Genomic DNA, 24,673 nt, shown 5'->3' with positions numbered 1-24,673 from the left:
GTTATATGAATATATATTATTTTTTAAAACTAATTTTGAAACATCAAGAGTTAAATTTTAATAAATCACATATACTCAGTAAGCTGTAAATATTGGGGAGGGGAATATCTGATCCTATCAAAAAAAATTAAATTTTGTAATCAGGCCGACAATCTGATGCCTCCATAATACCTCTGCCAAAAAGCAGAGTTACTTGGCTAAGACAGTCTTACTTGTACACTTTCATCAGATTAAGGCTTTCATGCCAGGAATCTTTTTTTTTTTTCCTGGTGTATTGGCCATTGCCAGAAATGGACCCATCGAATTCACCAGTGCTAAGGAGTTAAGCATCTGAGATTTAATTTAACAGTTTCAGCTTTATTAAGCTGTCACAGAGCGGCCCCACTTTGATAACAGTAGCTGCTCCAATTATGGCTTGGTTTAGGGTTGACAAGTATAATGATTCATTCGTGGCACATGAGAAGCAATAAAAGGTTGTTTTGCATTACAGCTTTAAAAATGTGGGCACTTTTTTCATTTAATTTGTCACTTAGCTTTTGCTAAGAGGACATTTAAATTGCAGTAAAAGGCAAATGGGGCTTTTAGTTTAAATGTAATCCCCATATTTAAATGATCTGTAATGGTGCAGTGTTGGAGTGGGAACACTATTGTCTCACAGTGGGTCCTGATGGTGACATGTGACATTTGTATTCAGGTCCTGTATTATCCATGTGGCTAAAGGGCTTCCAATTTCATTTCACAGCCAGAAGCCTGCAGAAAACACCAATTAACTTGCAGATCCCATTTGCCGACAAAACTCAGCCTCTTCTCAATGTCTGGCATCTGGCAGTGCTCAGCATTTAATTCCAAAGCAGAGCCTTGAAGCAATGTGAGCCCTGTGCAGGGGCACAAAGTCAAATTCTCCCATTTTATTAAGAAGCAAAATCCTTTCATTCTGTAGTCCAGAAGCAACTTTTAGTTAATTTTTTGGTGAATGAATATTAAGATATGATAGCTATTGTTACTTCTACATGGGATTCTTCACAGAACATAGACCCCATTAAAATGGCTAGTGACCTCTGCTTGCCATCAGAGTACACAAGAGAATTTACAGTAGTCTAGTAATGATTGGGGGGAGGAGTGATTTGGGAAAAAAGAAAATACATGGCAAGAAAATGTATTCTTCATCCTAGACTGAAATCAAAAAACTTGAATAATATAAAGCTTGGACCATAATCAGAAAGCAGTTCATCATAGTGTATAATAAGAATAAGCTGGTGGGAAACTTTCACCTAATGAGAATTTATACTTCAGATTGAAGGCTGAGGGACATAATTTTCAAAACAACTTGGAAAAGCTGAGATGTGACTAATGGATTAAATATGAACACTGTAAGTTTTATTTAACTATATCACTTGCATTTTTTTTTTTTTTGGTAACCAAAAAAATTAGTTTGCCTTCTCTTCCTAATTAGTTATTTCCAATTCTAATTTCCTCCAGTACTAAAGCTCTTAAAATGTTATTCATTTAGGGACTCCTGGGTGGCTCAGTCGGTTAAGTGTTCGACTTCAGCTCAGGTCATGATCTCACAGTTCATGGTTTCAAGCCCCACGTCAGGCTCTGTGATGACAGCTCAGAGTCTGGAACCTGCTTCAGACTCTGTGTTTCCCTCTCCCTCTGCCCCTCCTCTGCTCACACTACCTCTCTCTCTCTCAGAAATTGTAAAAAAATGTTATTCATTTAATATTGATCCAAAATTTTTTATTTAAATAATTCCCTTCATTCTAGCTTTTTTGTAATGGTAGTCCTTATGAATGTCATAAACCAACCAATTAATTCAACATTTACTGATGATTTATAAAATTCAAAAGGGTTTAACCTAGAAAAGTGTTATCACTCAGTATTGTATAAAAACATGTTTAAACCTCACATTGCACTGTGTTTTCCAGTCACCAGACCATGCTCCCAAACACTCTTCTAATATATTGAAACACTTACTACGGTTACAGATTGATTTAATTTTAACTGGGTTAGAGGTCACTAACCATTACTTCAGGTGACCCAAGGAAAGTATCAAGATTAAATTATTACAAGACAGTTAATAAAAATACCAGGGGAAAAGGTCAGCAAATATCTAACAGGTAGCAAGTAGCAGGTCTGTTTAAAAAAAAAAAAAAAAAAAAAAAAAAAAAGTTGTCATCCAGACCAAGTTTCTGAACATACATCCTATTAACAGGAAAGAAGAAACTCTAATGGCCAATTCTCTACCAACTTGTTACATATCCCTCAGTCAGTCAATGTCATTTTTGGAAGTCTCCTGAACTTCCCCAGAATTCAGTTTCCTTACCCATAAAAAAACTTCACTTCAAAGGTCCCTTCCAATCATTACAATCATTGCACAAACAACAGTTTCCCTTGGACTAGACTTAACATGGGATCAATCAGCAGGATGTGGTGTATTATTAGCCAAGAGAGAAAGAAGGTGAAGATATGAAGAGTTATTCTATTCAATTTCAATGAAACTAGGATCTTCTAGTAAGCATATCCAAAACATAAAATTAATATGGGCATTGAGATATTTGTCAAAAACTCCATTGTTCCATGCAGATTTCTTAATAGAAAGACAACAAATGCATCATTTGTTAATTCCCAAGCAATAGGCCATTGGGTAAAAATATTCAAGCCCCAAATTTCCCAGGGAATGAGACTAGTGGATTTCTCATTTTTTCAATCACCTGCTATATTTATATATTCATCACAGAGATTTGGGAAGCAATAAAAATTATAGTTTGATATATCTTTTCCATTCTGACCATCAACAGTTCATCTAAGTCTACAGTACCCAAAAGAGAAATGTTCAAACTATTTCTGATACTGTTAATGTAGGCAAAGGGGGAAAAAAGCCAAATTTTTGGTGAATCGATTATAGTATTATTCTAGAAATAAGTAACTAGTTCTATTATACAAAATAACTATTTTAAAATAATATGGCTTCTTTTTTCAAATATTTAAAGGCAGATTCCTATGCTTGCTTTCAACATCAGACATTCCCCCAAACTCTCCCAAAATTATTTCCTGCAAATGCCAGCCCAAGTCCTCCTTCTTCTAACCAGTATATAATGGCAATTATATATGAGCCATATAAATATATGAGTCCATATAGAGCAGCTCTCTCTTCAGGAACACACTGACTATGCTATTTAAATGCTCCACCATGATCTTTACCCATACACAACTCAATGGCAATCCATCAGGAAACTCGTATTTACCCAGCTCATCCCAGAGCTGCCTATATTTGTCAGTCATTGCAGTGCCTTGTTGTCTCCAAAGTGACAGACGAGGGTCAGCCATGAATTGCTCTGTTATCAACGTCAACATGCGGGCCCCATTAGAGTCCCTCATCTTCAACATCTCCCGCACCTAATGGGGAAAAAAACAGACCTTTAGAAAAGTGTTCAAAAATACACAGCAATATAGAAACAGACCACTTTATTTCTTTCTCTGGGATCAAGGGCAGGTAATTTTTGACACCAGCCCTCTTAAGCAAACAAAAGTTATTAAAAACTGGTCTCTATCCTAAATGGCACTTTAATCAGAGAATTAACTTAAATTTTTAAAAATCATGTTTCATAATCCACATGAGGAAATTTGGTTACCTTCCCAATTACAAAGAAGAAATTTTGCCAGCCTACATAAACATACCAAATTAAACAAGACAAATCATTTGGCACCTTCCCGACTCTTCCAACTGATTGTACTCACCATCAGAATAGAAGAGCCAAAAGCAAATCTACTGATAACTCTTTAGTGATCTTTAAATCGAATGAGTAATGTTTATAATAATAGCATCTATCTTTCTGTTTTTAAAAAACTGCATTATTGAGACATAATTTACATGCCATATAATTCACCAATTTAAACTGTACAATGCAATGCTTTTTAGTATATTTCCAGAGTTGTGAAGTCCTTCAATTTTTGAGATAAATCAGAATTTTGGTTAAGTTCTCACACCAAAGTTTTCTGACAAGAAGAGCAACATTATACTTTTATGTTTACTCAGGACTCTTTTTGCAATGGTCAAAGGAAATGGACTGCATTGCAGGTTAAAGAATTCTCTTGCTCTAAATGAGCGATGCATGAAGCAAAATCATAACCTGTAACCTGGTAAGCTAACTCAGCCTCTCAAAGCTGGAACTTCAAGCTCTGTCCACTACTTTTATGCCAAATTCCCCAAATAAAATTTAAAAAAAAAAAAAAAAAAGGAAGAAAAGAAACACGAGACTAAGTTTCTAGAAAACCCTAAACAAATCTATCCCAAAATGTTTACTGCTATGTGTTCAACAAACAAGAATCTGAGCTGAACACCACCAATTCTCCCTACTATTACTTGAGCAAGGTCATTAGCAGAAGAAAAGAGAGGGGGTCCTTTTATTCAAGATTCTACGTGAAAGGCAAATGAAGGAGGAAATGGCAGATACTCAGTTAAGCAGACCAAACCTCAAGATCAACAGATCCTGTGACAGGCCTGTACCCAGACAAGTAATGGAACCCCAACACAAGTTTTACATTTGAGCCTTATAAAGAACTCAAAAGCACTTTTACACTAAATCACAAATGATGTGCTTCCAAGATTATTTCAATAATCTTAAAAAGTTATTTCTAATATGGAAGCACTAAAAAGTCATGAACAGATGAAGACTGGGAGGAAGAAAGGGAGTTGCCGTTTACTGGACACCATGCTAAAGAATTTCACCTTTATACCTACCAGGTAATCTTTACAATAACTATGTAAAGTAGGCCAGATTATAATCCCATTTTATGAATTATAAAACCATGCTTCAGAGAAATGAAGTAACTTGCCCAAAGGACAAGAGGAATCACTGGGATCAGAGCCCAGATCTGTCTTAACTCTGAGTTATGCCAAAAAAATTAAAAAATAAAAGTTATTCCATTTCCAAAATTAGATGTTATTTCATACGGCATATACAATGTGTACATCATCTACAGGAATAAAAATAGCAGCTGTAGGCCAGTCTAATACTACCTCTTTCACTTTGCTTCCACTAGGCCAAAGTGTACTACTCACTAACATAAGAATCTATGAAATATTTCCTGAGTATCAAAATATGCCAAACCTTTAATATTACCACTACATCATGATTTGATTTAATGTTTATTTTCCTGATAAAACGTCTAACCTATTATTAAGCAAAAGCAATGAAAATATATGCTTTACTATTAAGCATATAAACCACAACTATCAAGCAACACTCAAGTACATCTCTAGTCTAATAGTGACTAATTTTCAGAAGGCAGACTCTGATCCACTACATGAGTTTGACATACCTATTAATTACCAAATGATGATTAAATCATGTGTGAAGTAGTTTTAGGGTTAAATGTATTTTGTTGTAATCTAATTCTCAGAAAATTGGCAATCTATATAGTAAATGAGATAAATCTTTAGCAAGAGGATACTGATTAATTAGAATACACTATTTTCTGGCCATAACCAGTAACAGAATATATGGTAATTTCTCAGAATTTAAAAAAATGCAATTATTATAAATATAAGAAAAGCTTTTTAACACAAGTATCAGTGAGTTATCAAAAGTATTAATCAGTTATCTTTTCTGTTAAAATCAATTTGGAAACATGACCCAGAACAGTAGCTGTATCCAATATAAAAAGACAGTGATTTAATATTACTAAAAAAGCATTTTACCCCGTATTTAGAATTGTGTTTATGGACAGCAAAAGTTCTGTATAAAGCAACAGACAGAGCATCTACTCACACAGAACTAATAACAATGATACCTTTGTTTCTTAGGCCACCAAATTTTGGTGATGAAAATTAACATTTACCAAGGCTAAAGCGACATGTTAGACACAATTATCATTTAATCCCAACTTGAGGAAATATGTTATCATTAACTAATTTTAAAGATGAGGAAATGGACTTAAATAACTTGCCAAACTTCATACGTTCAGTAAGATTTAGAATTTATATTTAAACCTAGGTCTGTAAGACTCCAAAGTCCATGCTTCTGAATCTAATTTAAATATACTAACATTATTAAACTAAATTTATAATATCTCATATGCATGTATAAACTGTTCAAAAATAATTATGTAAAATTTACAGAATATGGATTAGAAAAAGAGATACTCTGGAACCTCAAAAAACAAAACAAAACAAAAAAAACCCTAAATATACAAGGCACATTATAGGGACTGTATTCAAAGTTATCCTGTACTTGAAACATTAACTAGAAAAAGTAAAAATGTGAAAAGATAGCATTTTTAATAATATTAAGCTATTTACTTTTGAGTATTGAAAAGTTGTTCAAAATTGTATATAAGCTGTTACCATTTTAGTAATGGGAACCAAGAGAAACAAAAATGCTCCACATCTTGTCTAAGGACACCTAAGTAAATAAATGCATTACAACATAATAGTTTCTAATTGGTTGATTAACTCATACTCTATTCTTTAAAAAAGTAAATAAAAAAGAAGCCTTTATTCTAGTGTACACATAATCATATATAGATACTTTCTATATATGTATATATATAGAATATTTCTTTTAAAAAAATCATACCTTTGCAAAGAGCAAATTAAGCTGCTTCCCTGATCCGTGGTACCCGCCCTGGGAAAGGAACAGTTTAACCTGTTCTTGAACCTGCTCTTCATCTAAGTGCCAGCAGTTTTCATCATCTATACTAGCACCTGCTGTTGGATCAGGAGCACCTAGAAATAGAAAGAAAAAATAACACATATGCTAGATAAAAACTCTGTGCTAAAGGGCTCTGATAATAAATTTGAGAAGAATTAAGATTCTGTACTTTTGGTGTACACACTTCATAAGCCAATCTCAATTTCAATTATACATACAAACTTATGACTGAAAATAAATACAAAAATCATTCTCTTACTTCCAGGACTTTGCTGATTTGTGCTAAGCTACAATGCAGATTACTATAAGAACTGAGATATTTTCTTTTTAAAGATCAGAAACTAAACCTTTGCAGATGAGTTTACAAGTTTTATCTAAAGAATTAAAAAGTCACAAAAAGGTCTTATTATAAAATGCGTGGTGTTTATAAAGCTCTACTGTGTAGAACATGTTAGGAAGCTGTTTTTCAAAGACATGAGAAAAATGTGAAACCAAGTAAACTGAGCAGAGTATTTCTCTTGACTGTTAATTCAAGAAGCTTTCACTGCTATCTGCTGCTGTATAAACTACATGCTGACATAGTCTTTAGTTGCACAAAAACTGAAGATTAAAAAGGGAAATCAAGCCACATGGGAACAGGCAGTGCAGCTGTTGTACTAAACCAGGTTGTAGTATCACCTTGCCAAACTGCATAAATATTTTATTGCTGAAGCACACACAAAAGATAACAGCTATGTAATAAGCCCTACATGTAGACTCCCTTAGAAACTCAAACATTATCCACATATTTAGGCAAGTAACAATTAAGTTTCATTATTTATTCAAAAAATAAAATGCTATTTAAGGCCTAAGATTTATAAGTAGTATAAAAAATTTAAATCTAAAAATTGTTTGTCAATAGTGTTTAATCTCATCAACCCTTAAAAAATACATTTATAAGTCTGGTTTTACATTCCTTTTCTTTTCTTCTAATGATCTAATAATGGAGAATGAATTGGCCAAGGAAACAATCCCTAAATTCTGCTTAGAATCAGGGTTCATGAGTCTGTAAGAGGTAGGCAAGGAGTCTGGGAATCTCCCCCAAAAGGTGTGCATTCATTTATTTGCTCATTGGGCCAACATATTTACTGAGTGTCCTCTACTAAATTTGGGGACGAAATCACGTATAAAAAGAAAACTGGTGTCCTCATATAATTTACCATCAAACTTTTTTGACCAAGACCAACAACAATAACTGACATCATGCCCAATACATTTGTATATCCGACTGCTTATGTAATCACATCTGTTAATCTGAAGCGAAAAGTATGGTGGGGGAAAAAAAAAGACCTTTACTGTAAGTGAAAGACTCTGATATTCTCTATTTCTTTTTGTAAAAAGAGCTTATCATAATTTAAAAAAATTTTTTTGATGTTTGCTTATTTTTGGGAGAGAAACACAGGGCATGAGCAAGGGGGGAGAAGAGAGAGAGAGGGAGACATAGAATCTGAAACAGGCTCCGAGCTGTCAGCACAGAGACCCACGTGAGGCTTAAATTCACGAATCGCGATATCATGACCCGAGCAAAGTCAGACGCTTAACCGAATGAGCCATCCAGGTGTCGCTTGTCATAATTTTTAAAAACTGATTTCATAACGCAAAGTGGGTTGCAACCCACTCTATGGGAAACATTATTTTAAGTGTATGAGCTAAACATCAATCTAATAATCATACATATAAATATATAATAATAAATGATAATAATTGCTCAAAGAAAGCAACCAAAATGCCAGAAGACTGTATCAGAAAGCTCTGACTTGGTTGTGGATCGCCAGGGTAAGCACACCTCTAGGAAACAGAAACTGAGCTGAAATTTCCCTTCTGTAGATGGGAGGTTAACTAGAAATGGGAAAGGGAAGGAACGGGTCGGCTTGTGAGACTAAGAGCTTAGGCAGAAGTCCCAGGTGGGAAGGAACACAGAACACAGAGGAGATAAAAGCTAGTCTACATTCATAGAATCCAAAAGTAGAGGATGAGAAGAAGACAAATACAAGACAACCCAGAGAAGAAGGGCTAGACCTTGAGAGCCCTGGCAAGTGAGGAACTTAGATTTCTCTGCCCTAAGCATAATAAAGTGGACTTCATGACAAGGTTATCCGAAAGAGAAGAATGAATTACTCTACATAGCAAAGATGTTTTGCTCTAATGTGTATCAATTTCAACACTCCTACAATGGAACATACTCAGCCACAAAAATGAATGTGGAGACTTTCTATGTACTACACAATGGAAAAAGTCCAAGATATGATGTTGAATGAAAAAAGAAAACAAGCTGAAGAAAAGCATACATTTAAAAAAAAACTTTATATAAATAATGAAGTTTTAGAAAAAGCCTAAGTGTTAGCATTTCCTTACATATGCACAGAATGGGTAACCCAGGTACATGAGGGAAGAAAGCTCTTCACTGCATCTTTTCATATTTTTAAAATTTGAGAACTATGTGAATATATTTAGGTACTTAAATATCTCTCAAGTATGGAGGATGGACTAGGAAGCAACAATACATGAGAACAATGAGGATGATATTTTCATGGTCTATACAAAGGATGATGATGGTAGCTTGAAAAACAAGAGTGAGAACAGAAATGGAGAATCTGACAGGAATTCAAGACATAAAAGCAACAGGACTTGGTAAGAAGTGGGTATGTGAGATGTGTAAGATAAGGGAGTGAAGAAAGACAAGGGTTTCTGGGTTAAACACAATGGACAACTGATGACGGACAACTCAATGACACACAGATCAGAGCAGGACCAGGTTAGGGGGTGGGAGGGCAGTGTTTAGGTCATGAGTTCAGGTTCAGACATGGTGAATTTTAAGTACCTCTGAGAAAGCCAAGAAGAGAAGAAACAATCTCAAGGAGGGGAATGGATATTTTATAGGAGGCTCTACAGATAGGAAGAGCATCTAAGACAGGGCCTCAAGGAAGGTCAACATTTAAAGACTAGGAAAGAAAATGAGTGAGAATGGCCACAGGAATGAGTAGCCTAGTAGGAAGGGCTGGAGAGACTGGTTCTTCCAGAAGTAAGACAGAGAAAGTTGTACCAAGTAGGACTTGGCATGTAGGTATATATGCTACCTGGTATGCCACCACTGCTTCCTGACACCTAATCAGTTTTTGCCTCCATGAGGAAGTCAAGTACCAGGAGGGGGAGAAGGAGGGAGGAGAAAGACATGTGTACGTTCCTCCCCTAAGAAAAGGATTCCTATCAAAGAAGAACCACTGCTAAAGCATTTTCACACACATTTATCTCATTTTTGCCTTACAACGTCTCCTAGAGGTGAGTTAAGATCATGATCCCTGTTCTACAGAAGCAGAAACAAGTTCAGGGTGATTAGGACTTGTCCAGAGCCACACTGCCAAATCCACAGTCTCATGGTTCTCTCCCCTGCTGAAGAATACATCCCAGAGCCTTGGAGCTAAAGCTGAACCCTGCCAATATCAAGACGTTGAGGGCATTGTCAGCCCTAAATCAAACATAAATTTAAGGAAAGATACTGGGGTGTTTGCAAGCATTTATTAACACGTTTCTCTCTTTCACAGGAAGATGTTAAGGACACACAGGGATGTAGAGTTGGGCTACATCTGTATCCCATAGAGACTGAGAGCCCCTAATTCAGCGCATCCCCTTGATTCTAGAGAAAGACACACACATCGAGTTACACCCAAATACAAATGCACAATGACAACTACAGATTCTTTTTATTTTTAAGTTTATTTTCTTAAGAGAAAGTACACGCATGCACCCCTAAGTGGGGAACGGGCATAGAGAGAGGGAAAGAGAATCCAAAGCAGGCTCCAATGACAGCAAAGAGACTCACATAGGGCTCAATCCCATGAACCATGAGATCATAACCTGAGTCAAAATCAAGAGTACCTTAACTGACTCAGTCCTTAACTGACTGAGTCATCCAGGCGCCCCTAAAGATTCTTTAAATGCATCAGAAGAGACTTTCCGAAACAACTCAACGATAGAATGGCAATCTTCATATTTAAGCTTTCCCCAATATCTTGCTACACTCCTCCTGGGAAATCTGAGGGGAAAATTCTGACAAGCTACTGATTATCACTCTCTGTTCCTTCTAATGAGCTGAACTAAATAAAGTCAAATTCTATCCTCCCAGTGGTTGTTTCCCCCAGTACTCCTGACTTTTCAGTTGTCCCTAAAGGACTGAGATGGGGACTGACCGTTCTGTGTAGCAGAAGGCATGCCACCCTTCATTGCTTGGGTCACAGGCATGTGAGACTTGGCTTTTCTATCTGTCACATAAATATCCAAATATTTTAAGTAGATTTCAATGTGGTTTAGAGAAAACCCCAGTCTTCTTGGCCTAAAGTGGCAAAGGGGTCAACATTCAGCACTTCTATGAAAACTTCAGGATATATTCAACTCTTATTTTTCTCATACTAAAAGAGAAAAGCATTAGAAAGAATAACCCAGAAATCATTTTTATTTCACTTGAATTACACAATGCATTCTTCCTTGGAATTCAATACGTTTTAAAACACATCATATTTTTTAAAAATATGATGATTTTTTTACGTTTCTTTAATGGAATATTTAATTTACACACAGACTTTTGTTCTTGCCTAGCTGGGAAGATATATAAAAGAAAAAGTACAAATACATGAGTAATGTTTCTCAATTTTTCAAGAAACTGAGGTTTTTTTCTGTTTTCATGTTGAGGGCAGGAAGGGGGCGGTGGGTTTGGTATGCTTGTGTTAGAATTAACATATTTCTTAAAAAGCATGTGGGAGGAGGGAGGCACTGGAGAGGGAAAATGGCCCAGATAAAACTTTCCTACAAATAATCTAATAAAGTCTACATGTGAGCCAAGAAGATCTAATCCTAGATCAGAATTCGGAAGACTTTAGTTTTAGGCACAGTTTGGAAAAACTATGTCTCCTTCAGCATATCACTTAAGGTCCTCAACCCTTCCATTCCCTCAAATCTAATATTCTGTAATGTAGGAATAAAAAATTAATTAGGTGATAAGAGCTACAAATCTTCTCATGTGACTGTATAGAAAACATCCTCACTTGGTAATAAGATTGCAAGCAAACACAACCGATTAGTAAATAAAACCTAAATTTACTCTAAACACAACTCAACACTTTAGGAATATATAATACTATACATTATAGACCAGGAAATTAAATGCCTACAGTAATAACCTCTCTAAAAGAGCATATTCATTTAGTAAACTTTAATGCTTAAGTTTAATTATTTAAATCCTAATTTGTCTCGATTACATGCATTGAAGTGTTGCCTAAGCCTGGTATGAAATGTAGACTTGCAAAATTTATTTCTACTTGCTAGTGGCTACCTACTAACAAAGAAAACCTCTTTGAGAAAGGTATGCAAAGAAAAACATTATTCATGTATTTATATATTTGCTATTAAATACTCTCCCAGTTGGGCAGGAGCCAGAAACTGTGTATGTATATTAAACGGTCCATTAAACTGTTTTAAAACCTATCATATTTTACGCTTATTTATATTTATAATTACAAATGCTATAACTTTTACAACTATATAATCTTTGTGAGCAATTTTATTACCAAAGCTTAATTCTTCAAAGTTTCAAGCCTTCAGGGAAAGTAAAATTATCTGGTGAAAAAAGTCAGTTTAATTGTCTCTCATTCCCAGCGAGAGATGTGTACATTTGATTTACCCTCCTATGTTATGTAATACTATAGGAGGTGAGCAAAAAGAGAATTCATAAACATGAAAGGGCACTTGGTCCATGTCCTTGGCTTCTCCTGTCTGATACTTGATTTTGTTTCTCTGAGTATCAAAACGCCCTTATCCGGGCAGTTCTCAAAATTGAGAGTATATCAAGATTCCTGAGGCACCTTGTGGAAAAAAGAGATACCTAGGCACCACACTTCAGAACTACTGACTCAGAATCTTTGCCAGCAGGGTAGGGGAACTATTCTATATTTGGAGAGAATGTTAAACATGTTGGCACATTGTGGATCTTCATACTGAAAAGTATTCAGGGTTCAAAAGCATCAGAGAGCCACCTCTCCAGTGTACTGAATGAAGCATATTTAAGACACACCAAATGAAATATCTGTCTCATGTCAAGGAAACAGTTGCTTTTAAGCATTAAGCGGCAGCAAACCATCCTGTAAATTTTAAACTGAGAAACTGAGACATAGTCACAACTGGCTTATGCTATGTTTGGTATGTGGAATTATTCACAGCTTTGGGTTTTAATAAGAAACTTAATGCTTTCTTTTCTCGTCTTAATCTGCTGGAAAACAACTCAAACAAAAAGGAAATGAAAAGCTTTAATTTACCTCTTCACCTTAACTGTGACTTAACTGCTTTAGCAATGCGGTTGTCCAAATAATGCTTTATATTTATGTAGAAGTGAGGGCTTTTTGGTTAAAATTGTTAAATTTAATCTATAAAGGCAGAATGTAGACAACAGATGTCAACACTGTAGAGGTGATTAATGAAGCCTCTTTTACGGCACCTAGAAGAATATCATTTCCTAAAATTTCAGTGCCCGCTGCTAAAGCTAGGCAACGTTAAGTCTGTGGCTTACAAAAGGACCAGTACAGCTGTCTTACAAGCTGAAGGCAGAATCCTGACATCAACCACTGGCACCAAGAGGGAAAAGGCAAGGCAGCAAACTTGAGTGATTCAGACTCAAAAAAAAAAAGTCTTTCTTTAGAAAAAACCATAATTAGAAGATAGCTGGAAAACAACATGCATTGAATAAACACACGCTTGAAAAAAGATTCAAATTTTATTATTCCTTAAATCCTCATTTCAAAGTAGTGGCAATGTCTTCATTTCAATTTACAGTTTTGTGATGGTTTCAAAAGCCAGAACCTTCCTCACCTTCGACTCTCAATGGTCACCCCTATGTAATCTTACTGCAAGGACAGAAGCAGGGTGTCCTCTCCAGAAGCTGTGAGAGGTCAGCCGAGCTTCTTTACCTTGGAGGCTAATGACAGAGGGGGCCCTGGCATGTGCCAACCTGTGCCCCTTAGCAAGCCACCTTCCCTTCAGTTCAATGCCAAGGAAGAGAATAAGTAGCACTGCAATCAGCACATACCTCAGGGAACTCACAGACAGGCCTTTCAGGGTTTATAGCTGCTCCTCTATTACCTTCCTCTCATCTGACTTTATTACTCATCTTTTATTATCACTTAATTTCCTTCAGAAGTTCAGTAATACACTTATTCATGTACAGAAATAAACATGTGTTTTATGTGGATGAAAAGGCAATACGGTAGTTGTACACGCTCCAGGCTCATTTAAAAATGCAGAGTGTAAACACAAAGTACATAACAGGTAGGTCACTTTCTGTAACTTAGCTAAAAATGTATTACTTGGTACATAAATATAAGTATGTAAATGCAAAGTTCTCAGAAAGTCTTATTTTTACATAACCTAACTCTTCAGATTTATTAAAAGAAATCTACATTTGCAAGCTTCGAGAATGGTCTGCTCAGATTATTTTAAAAGGTGTTGTTTAAGAAACAGCTCACAAATATTTTCCTCAACTATCAGCCACTGCCCTAAAACTCACATCAACTGAGTTCTCACAATGACAGTGATAATAGTAATTCAAATTTATTCCAGTAACCCTCCTGACCTTATGAAACAGGCACTCTTCATAATCCATGTCTTAGAAATAAGAAAACTGAGGTAGGAAGAGACTCAGTTACTAGCCTCAGTAACTGAGTGGAGAGCAAATGAAATGATACTCTTAACTTGGGCTAACTTTTAAGAGCATCAACACTCTTCACAGTCTCTGAAAACGAGAATCCCATTTGTGGAGGAGGTGGGCACAAGAAGCTCATAGAGCCAACATGGACAGACTTGGGGTCAGGTCAAGGACAGAGGACTACAGAGGAAATTGATCACAGCTGGTAGCAATCCTTTGAAACGCATGAGAGTGGGGAGAGTGTCAGAGAGAACTATATGGTGTGAGGGATGGCGAGAGTTGGAGGTGAAAAGACAAAGAATAAAGGGTATTGGGCTAAAATTAACTTGGCCATTTCTGTATTACCCTAGCAAATTCTTCATGGACTAGAGACGTGATTCCTCCAAATTAAGACACATAAGTTCTAAGATTACTTCTTTTGTTGAAGTGAAATGTTTTTTCATATGAAGACGGTCATGTGTACATGATCTTGCATTCCATCAATTTTATTAAAAATTTTTTTAAATCATACTAGAGAAACTTCTAGTTTTAGTTAAAACTTAAAAATAAACCCAGTGATTCTTTGAGAGAAATGTGGCAGTACTTACTCAAATATGCACATACCACTTGTTCTGGCATTTCTACTACTAAGGACCTATTATTCAAAAATACTTGCACAGGGGCGCCTGGGTGGCTCAGTCAGTTAAGCATCTGACTCTAGATTTTGCCTCAGGTCATGATCTCACAGTTCATGAGTTTGAGCCCTGTGTTGGGCGGGCTCTGTGTTGACAGTGCAGAGCCTGCCTGGGATCCTCTCTCTCTCTCCTCTCTCTCCCTCTTCTGCTCAAGTACTCACTATCAAAATAAATAAACTTAAAACAAAATATTTGCACAAATTCACACACATACACACAGACACACACACAATGTCACAGCAGTACTGCATACAGTACAAAAGCAAAACAGAAACAACTTCAAAATCATCCAGTAGGTTAGTAGTTAAATGTATCTATACTAAGGAATACTACACAACATTTTAAACAGTAATAGACATGTTTGTACTAACATAAGATATCCACCATATATTAAGAGGAAAAAAAGCAAAAGGGAGAAAAATATTTTTATTTGTTTTTTAAAAACTACATATGTGTGTGCACAAAGAAAGTTGTCTCAAGGAATACAAACCACACCGTCAGGGATAAGGGAACTGTTGGAGACTAAGGGAGGAGCTGTTGGAAGAAGGAGCCAATGAGGATTTTTGTCTTTTTATCTTCACATAATTCTTTATTACTATACATTTTTCCAACATACTTTTTTTAAATTGTTTTAAAATTTCTCTAAGTTTCACACCACTGCACTTTAGGACAGCAAATTCAATTCTCTCCTTCAGAATATATTTCAAATTGTATTAATCACCAGTAGATCACACCTTTGTTTCACCAACTGTCAGTGCCTGAATGTTCTACCACAGAAAGAATATGCTTGTAATAACCAAATTATCTCCCTAGGATACTTGTAAAAACTGGTTGCTAATGCAAGCCCAATTACAATGAACATGACCATCCACAGGGAAACAAAAGAAGAAACATGTGACATAAGGCCTCAAACAACTCCAACTGTCGCTCACTGCTAGATTTGAAACATGTATGTGTATAAGAATGAACGTCCAAGTTCCTATGAAGAACAAAACAGAATGAAAAATGACAGTGTTACTTTTTATTTAACAAATTCCGAGTGCCTACTGCTTCTTAAGTACTGTCCTTAGGGAGGCCACCAAGATACACAGGTCATAGTTTTGGACCTGATGGAGTTTACAATCAACTAAAAACAAGCTACACAGTGAACACAGGATTGCTGAGTTGGTCTGCTTGTTTGTTTGGAATATCTAAAACAGCCTGAATGGACTGATACATAAGATGGCTGGGACACAGAGGCATTTGGAGGCTAAGTTAAGCAGGACTGGCAGGCATGAATGGAATTTATGATGTTGGTTTTATTAGAACCAGACTCAAACAAACTGAAATGTCTCATCAAAGAACATTAAGTGCACACTTGGGCAGACCTACAGGAGGTGCACCTTTTGCAGTATACTAAGTGCCTTCTGTTTCTCTGTAAAAAGACCACCACCAAAGTCACAGAATCAGAGGTGGAAGAGATCTTGGATATCATGTGTTAACTGCATCTAACATGTGAGTATATTCCTTCTGCTTCTAGATGACTGAAATGGTATCTCTGGGCACATGACAGTGAAGTCAGGGAGGAGTCTAGCCTACTTCTGGGACAGGTCCAAGCTCTAGGGGTGAAAGAGCCACTAAAATGACACCGCCCCAACACAAACACTCTGTTCCCAGCCAAGACCAATGCCAGCTTCACCTCAGTCTGTCCTTCTTTGCTGTAGTGTACCCAGTACAGGCTAGCTCATAGGAAGTGAGATGGGGGGGGGGGGGTAGGGTAGTCTCTAAAACAAAGTACATAAGTGAGAAAGTAGAAGGAGAAGAAATATATGCCCAAAAATCAGAGTTAAGTAAGATGGCCTCCAACTGTGATATCATTCACCCCCCGTCAACTGGTTTCTACTCTCTTCTATGGGTACTTCTGCATACCCTAAACAAGAGGTAAACTCAGTAATATTTCTATTATTATTATTATTATTATTATTCATGTATACCTTATTAAAATTCTTCCAATGCTGTTAGAGAAGATCATGACTACTTTAAATGAGAAAAAATGAGCTTCACCCAAGGTTACTCAGATAATACATGATAGAGACAATGCTGGACTCTCTAAGCCTGCAGATTTTATGTTCGATATTTTGTCCCTACACCACAATTTACCCATCTATATAATATATCTCCTTTAATAGGAAACAGAAAGGACCAGAAAAGGTTGAGTTAAGTAAGAGAGTGGACTAGCACTTGGAAATCAGTAAATTTCTAGAAAAGTACTTAGCAAAGACACTAGCATCTGTTTTTAAGAATGTGGAAGCTAGACAGTTTTATTAGAATTTTGCTGAAAAAAAAAATGCAAGACTATAATGGGCAATCTCCTTGGAGGGCCATTACCATCAATTATCTTACAGCCACTGGGGCGCCTGGGTGGCTTAGTCGGTTGAGCGTCCGACTTTCGCTTAGGTCATGATCTCGCGGTTCGTGGGTTCGAGCCCCGCGTCGGGCTCTGTGCTGACTGCCAGCTCAGAGCCTGGAGCCTGTTTCAGTCTGTGACTCCCTCTCTCTCTGACCCTCCCCTGTTCACGCTGTCTCTCTCTCTCTCCTAGAAATAAATAAAACATTAAAAAAATTTTGAAAAAAAAAAAATTATCTTACAGCCACTATTTAGTATATAGTAGTTAGAGTTTTATAATCTAATCCAAATTATGTGGGGGGAGGATGTTATAAAAACACAAAGAAATGGAAAAAAATCTTCTGACAAGGACTGAACTATTACAATAACTAAGTCTATATTCCAACTACCTTTGCTCAATCTGAGAGCTTGGATGTACTAACCCATTCTCTTCAGTTTCTTCATCTAGAAACTACTGCAATTATAAATTTGCAATATCAAGCTTATAAGGAAATTGTTAAGAATAATGTGTCTGAAATAGTCTTGAGAAAGCTTCTAATTTCTCAGGACAAAATTCTTATAGAAAGGAAATACTTCAAAAAACAGAGACCCTTGAACAATGCAAGGGTCGGGGTGGGGGAGGGGTCAACACCCCAAACAGTCAAAAATGGATGTTTAATTTTTGACTATGCAAAAACCTAACTACTAATAGCCTGCCGTGGACTTTCAGAAGCCTTACCAATAAGGTAAAGTTGATCAACATGTATTTCATATGTGTATTATATACTGTATCTTTACTAGAAATATGCCAGAGAAAATAAAATGTGAAGAAAAAGTGTAACATAAATACACTTACAGTACTATACATATTTATATGGGAAAAATCCAGGTATAAGTGGATTTGTGCAGCTCAAATCCATGTCGTTCAAGGATCAACTGTAATAAGGAAAAGCAACTAATAGAATTTTAAGCAACATTAGGATAAATAAGTTCACAAGAAAAGGGAATAACCTGTTATCAACATAGTTTGTATTTACGTAAATTATGATATTCTTCTAAAAAGCATTTGGATAAGCCAAACTTGTCTTTAAGATACCTATTAAGATAACCGAATCTAAGTCCTATCCCAAGTCTATTATCTAACCAAGTAAAACTGATGCTTTTCCTTAAAGAAAAAGTAACTATACCAGTATCTGTGTTCACGACATCTTTCTTCTCAAAGAAAAACTACACCCAAAAGAGCATACAAAAAAGTCCTGCTTTAATGGTTTGGAGACTGCTTTAAGTACAGGTGTTTGGAGGCAGGTGAAAATCATGTATTCAAATAACTGCAAAATATTTTTAATCCCACTCTCTAATAGGTCATCAATCTAAAAGTTAAAATAAGACTTTCCAGGGTTCCCTTTTTGTCACTTAAAGTCATGGCCTGCTTCCTATCTGTCTTGTCTTTACTGTGTGTCATACAAGGATGGAAGGCATGAAGGCAGCTCATATAATTGGCCCATTCCCAGGCTGGGAGCAAATCTGATGATAAATTAAGTGAAGACGAAGCTGGTGGGATAAACTGCTCAAGTTCACTGCTCTAGTGAAGTTGTTCTCACACAAATGTTATTTGAAAATCACACTAAGCCTAAAGCTAACCAGCATTCTGCCCTTGCTATTTCCTTAGAAAACTTTATCTTCTGATTTTAGAAATTTTGAAAGAAATATAATGTCATAGGAACAATTTCTTGCACCCAATTCTACATTACATTAATTCATTAGTCTTACTCTTTGAACATAAAAATGAATTTTCAAAGCTTTTAGATAAGAAACTTTAGGGGCTGCTATTCTTCAAAACAAGGAAGGCACATGTAGAACAAGTAAGTGACTGTTGACATGGACCTCCGATTAAACTAAAACTCCGAGAACAAAGTAACCCTAATGGATTATATAAATTCAGAGGGAAAAAAGGAAAAAAGAGAACACATAAAAGTTTGAAGAAATGGTATATCCTATTCTTCTGCCTCAACTGAACAATTTAATAAAGAGCCACAGACAGACTCCTGAAAAATCTGAGGTGATTGTTAGCTAGCCTGAATTTTCACAAAGCAGTAATACTGAAGGAGGTGGTATGACAGAGCAGAAGCCTACTTGAACAAGTCCTTAAATGCATGTGCTTTTGGTGGGTCAAAGGTACTGCCACAGCTGTTTACAATACTGTATTTAACAATGGCAGGCTCTACCAAGTAAAATGCTTTACACACCTTAGGATAGCACTCTAATAAAACTGAGCCTAATATGGGGAGTACTAGAAGAAGTACGGCTATGGGGGTGTCCCTCTGACATAAAAACCATTTTAAAAGTATATTACAGCACTAGGGGACTTGTAAAAGAAATGTTCACAGCAGCTCTATTCAAAACAAGATCTATCAACAGTGGAATGGACAAACGGTGATGTTCTCAGAGCTAGACTATTCTAGAGTTCTGCTGTCCAGTAAGGTAACCACTAGCCACACGTGGCTATGAAGCACCTGCATTGTGACTATGGTGTGGTTTAAGATATGCCCTAAGTATAAAATAGACACCAGATTTCAAAGACTGAAATATGAAAAAAGGGTAAAATATATCAGCTTTTTGTTGACTTGATATTTATGAATACACAGGTTAAGTTATTTTTAAATTAATTTTACTTTTTTCTTTGTAAATAGGCTATTACAATATTTTAAGCTACACAAGTGACTCATTTTACATTTCTCTTGGACAGTGCTGCTCTAGAGTGAAAATGAATGAACTACAGGTACATAAAACAGTATGCATATATCTTGCAAACATGATTTGAATGAAAGAAGTCAGACAAAACTCAACTAGTATTTAATGATGTCAACAACAAAACACAAACCATCAAGGAAGTGATTACCATAAAAAACCATGCAGTAATTACCACAGGGAAGAGAAAGGAGCTTGTGACAGAGAGGGGACATATGGAACCCTCTCAAGTGCTGACAGCAATCTATTTCTGGTACCTGGGTGGTTGGTTCACTTTACTGAAACTACACATTAATATTTTATGCACTTTTCTACATGTTTAACATCACAATTTTTAAAGTTTTCAAGAAGTAACCTTAAAGCTGCTTTCCTTAAATATTTACATTCACTACAGCAATGACTTTGAAAAAATCTAAAAGAACAGAGCTGAGTCCTATATCTCAAATCAATATAACTAAAGAAATGTAAAAATGTTAGGCCCCAGAGTTGCTTAGTAAAGACTGTGTTACATTCCTCAGTGTATTTTTAAATCTTTTTAAAATCATGTCTAAATGTTTTTAAAGCACAGCAACCTATAGCTTAGCCATATTATTTATCCTGTTTTAATGTACTCCATGAAATAGGTGGTAGGTGTTATTTCTGACAGGTTGCACATACAGTCTTGTAAGTCAACATATTGGCAATCAAAATAAACACCTATTAAATGTGTTTATAAATAAATAAGATGTTCAGTGTATAAAAATGTTTAAAAAACCCGTTTTTGAGATGTCTTATACACAGTGATAGTCATATCCTAAATTCCCTCTGAACAAGTTGTAAGTTTTTTTAATGGTTATTTATTTTTGAGAGAGCACAAGTGGTGGCAGGGGAGAGACGGGGGTACAGACGATCCGAATCAGGAACGCACTGATAGCACTGAGCCCACTGTGGGGCTCGAATCCACAAACTCAGACGTCGTGACCTAAACTGAAGTCGGACGCTCAACCGACTGAGCCACCTAGTCACCCCAGTTATAAGAATAATTTACTTTTCTTAATATGAGGCATCCTGTCAGAAACACCCTGCCCTGGAAAATAAATTTTAAAAGAAAATGGAAAAAAAAATTCGTAGTATGTCCAAGTCAACATACCTAAGTCTGTGTTTTCCACAACCAATATCTAATACTTGATGACATTCTGCCAAATGTAAAAGCATAGGTGTCAAGCTTTAACAAATGAGATATTTTTCTGAGCACAAAAGGTTTGCTCTCTAGTAGAATGCACAAAGCACTTCAAAAGAAATGTTTTAGGATACAAAACTAAACTCAAAAATCTCTGTCAACTACACGTCAGTAATAAAAACATTTTTAAACCTCTCTTGGCTACTAAGAGCAATGCTCATGACCTAAATTCACATTTAATTCACTTTTATGCAGAAGAAAGGAATCTATAAACAAAAAAGAATACAGAGAAGAAATCTTACAGAATGAATGTCTATACTCACCATGAACTTGGTTGATTTCTGAATTCTGCGAAAGAATTTCATCTGCTAATTTCTGAGCAGTTGGCAAAACTTCGGTGTGGTGCACTGTGATCAAATACTGTACAAACTTTTGCAGCTGGTCTCTATTCATTTGAAAGAGAGTTTCTGAAATGGGAAGATGCAGTTTGACCTGATCTGGCTTGCGGATGCGGTATAAAGACAGTGCCACAACATGAGCACAATAAAATATGTCCTTGTTTCCACAGCTGCAGGTCACTGAGGTAATCTTGCAACGATCAAAGCTGATGGCCACGTTGCAAACAGTTTCTGGCTCCGATTGTATTGCAGGTTCTGTCACTGTGCCACTCAAGTGGAAACCTATGTGAAAGAAAGGGAGGAGAGAGTTTAGCGGCTGCATTCAGATGCTATGAAGTATTTCTAATTCTTTGAAATGGGCAGTACTTGACAGCAGCAAGAAAAAAATACGACGGTTTTTATTTTCAAGTAAAAACATTCAGACCACGCAAACATCCTCCCCACCTCCCGTTCTCCACACTTTACAGGGGAAAAAAAGAAATGGTATTTGACAGACACGCGAAAGTATTTTACACAGCTATATGAAAACACTTATTGCCGTATACCACCATCACACCTATAGGAAGTTGTTAGATCGCAGCACTAATAAGCCATTATCACTCTACTCTGAATCTGTCGTATACCTGACAAAAATACCCAGATCAGTGGTTTTCTTCCTTTAAAAACAGAAAAAACAAGACAAGGCCAGCTTGGCTTTGTGCCCAACAAATTCCTCCCGTCCTTCCTTTATTCTAGGCAGCCACTAGCATCCTCCAACCAACAACGCAACTCTGGGGCAGGTCATTCACAGACATTGATTAGATATATTTTCTTTAAGGTTTTGTTGTTTTTTGTTTCTTTAAGTTTATTTATCTTAAGAGAGAGACAGTGTGGGAGGGAGAGAGAGGAGAGAGAATCCCAGGCAGGCTCCACACCAGCAGTGCAAAGTCTGATGCAGGGCTCAAACTCACAAACTACAGGATCATGACCTGAGTGGAAGTCGGATGCTTAACCGACTGAACCACTCAGGTGTCCGTGATCTGACAATTTTTTCAATTCAATAATCCGTGTATAACTTATGTCCCAATACGGCAATGTCTATGAGCGATGTCTACTGGCAGAACTTCAAAGCCCACCCAATCTCATGTATACCACAGTCTACATAGCACACAATGAGCTGGTATAGATGTAAGGTTATTAAACACGCTGACACACACAAGCATGCAAACACATACAAACACACAAGCACACAGAATGAAAGGGCCTTTACAGCTTAAGGTTGGAAATACACCCTCCCTGACCCTCATTGACCATGAGGCCATTTGGTAGCTGCTTACAATGGTCCAGAGATGAGACACTCAACCCACACACACAACAACTCTCCCTCTCCCCAGCTTAAAAGCAACTGAAAACTGCCTCCCACCACACTGACATCAGTCAGTCCTGGCCTGTCTGGCCAGGGGACAAAACCTCCTCACTATTTTTCCATAAATATGTGGAAAGCTTACCGTAAATTATTTTTAGGCACATCCATTCAGTTTTACCTTCCTTCTCTGACAACCACATTCAGAGTTAAGGGTTAAACCTTTAGGAGATAATTCTGGGAACCTCCAGGACACCAATTTTACTTCAAGATTTTGAGTAACTGACAGAAACCTGAGATCCATAATGAAGCCTTGACTTCCTTTCAGCCTTCCACTATCTATGCCACTTGAATAAATTCATCAAGCAGGACACTGTCTTCATTCACAGAGAAAACGATCTTTACCATGTGGGAAATTTGAGAAATTCAAATTTCAAACAAAATTATGTTTGCCAAATTATGGCAGACATAATATAAGAATGACAACTAGATGATGCCTAGAATTCACGTATGGGGCACTTGAACCCACTTACTGTCTCCCCCAAGAGATGATCAGGCCACACCACAGCGCTGGAAGAAACACTACTCACTATTCAGCTTAAAATTTTTTTAATGTTTTATTTATTTATTTCTGAGAGAGCGAGAGACAGACAGCGTAAGCAGGTGAGGGTAAGAGAGAGAGGGAGATACAGAATCTGAAACAGGCTCCAGGCTCTGAGATGGCTGTCAGCACAGAGCCTGACGCGGGACTTGAACCCACGAACTGTGAGATCATGACCTGAGGCGAAGTCAGACGCTTAATCGACCGAGCCACCCAGGTGCCCTCTCACTATTCAGCTTAAAAGAAATCTTTCAGAGTAATATAATTTCATCCTAATAATTCATATTAGTAACACAGAATGAAAGAGAAAAGTGTGGTAATAAGTTTTACCAAGTTAAGATCAATCCCTAAAAACAAGTTACTGCTAAATTTCATGATAAGGAATTTAGAGAACTGTAATATGATAATCTTGTTTTTCTTACAAAGAGATTATATTATCCCTGTTTCAGAATGAGTATTCCACTCTACTTCTTTTGGTCAAGAAGGGGTTTTATAGACCACTACAATTAAAGAAAAGATACACAGTAGATATAATCATATGTTTTTTAATTTAATGTATTTTCCCATGAGGAAAAAGTCACAGAAAAAATAAATACCCAGAAAACTTAAAGAGTGAATAACAATAAAGGCGAACTTACCTTACTATATAACAGATGCACTATAAGCCTATAGTAATTAAAAATCCATGGGACAGGCATAGACTAAGATAGAAAAAAAATCAATGGATAAAAGAGAATTCTGAAAGTTCTGAAGTATATTCTGTACGTGCAAGAGATCTCCATGTTTTCTACCTTCACAGACATGTATGTATACAAAACAACAACAAACAAACAGTTATCAGTAAGGGAAAATTGTTACCATAAACTGACCATTTATAAAATTGATCTCTCCCAGCTTCACAGTATCATATCTCTTCTCGTTCACCAAGTCAACATCTTTGTCTCTCCATGAAAGCAATACTGGAGAACTTCTCCAATCACAAGCAAAGCCAAGATGTTTGAGGA

General features: G+C 36.5%; 1 protein-coding gene across 1 annotated transcript in view; it reads right to left on the bottom strand.

Moving 5' to 3' along the window:
• The window catches only part of ZSWIM6 (zinc finger SWIM-type containing 6), a 193,811-nt gene that overhangs the window by 51,806 nt on the left and 117,332 nt on the right, over positions 1–24,673 (bottom strand). Inside the window, exons 2-4 of the mRNA XM_039255588.1 lie at positions 21,652–22,008; positions 6,582–6,730; positions 3,249–3,399 (exon numbers count right to left, since the gene is read on the bottom strand). Coding sequence (XP_039111519.1) covers positions 3,249–3,399; positions 6,582–6,730; positions 21,652–22,008 — 657 coding nt within the window. The remainder of the gene's footprint in view (positions 1–3,248; positions 3,400–6,581; positions 6,731–21,651; positions 22,009–24,673) is intronic.

This window comes from Hyaena hyaena, unplaced genomic scaffold, assembly GCF_003009895.1.
Source record: "Hyaena hyaena isolate Hyena2069 unplaced genomic scaffold, ASM300989v1 scaffold_532, whole genome shotgun sequence".
Lineage (NCBI taxonomy): Eukaryota > Metazoa > Chordata > Mammalia > Carnivora > Hyaenidae > Hyaena > Hyaena hyaena.
The sequence above is the reverse complement of the archived record's forward strand: the minus strand, read 5'-3'. Positions and strand labels throughout refer to the sequence as shown.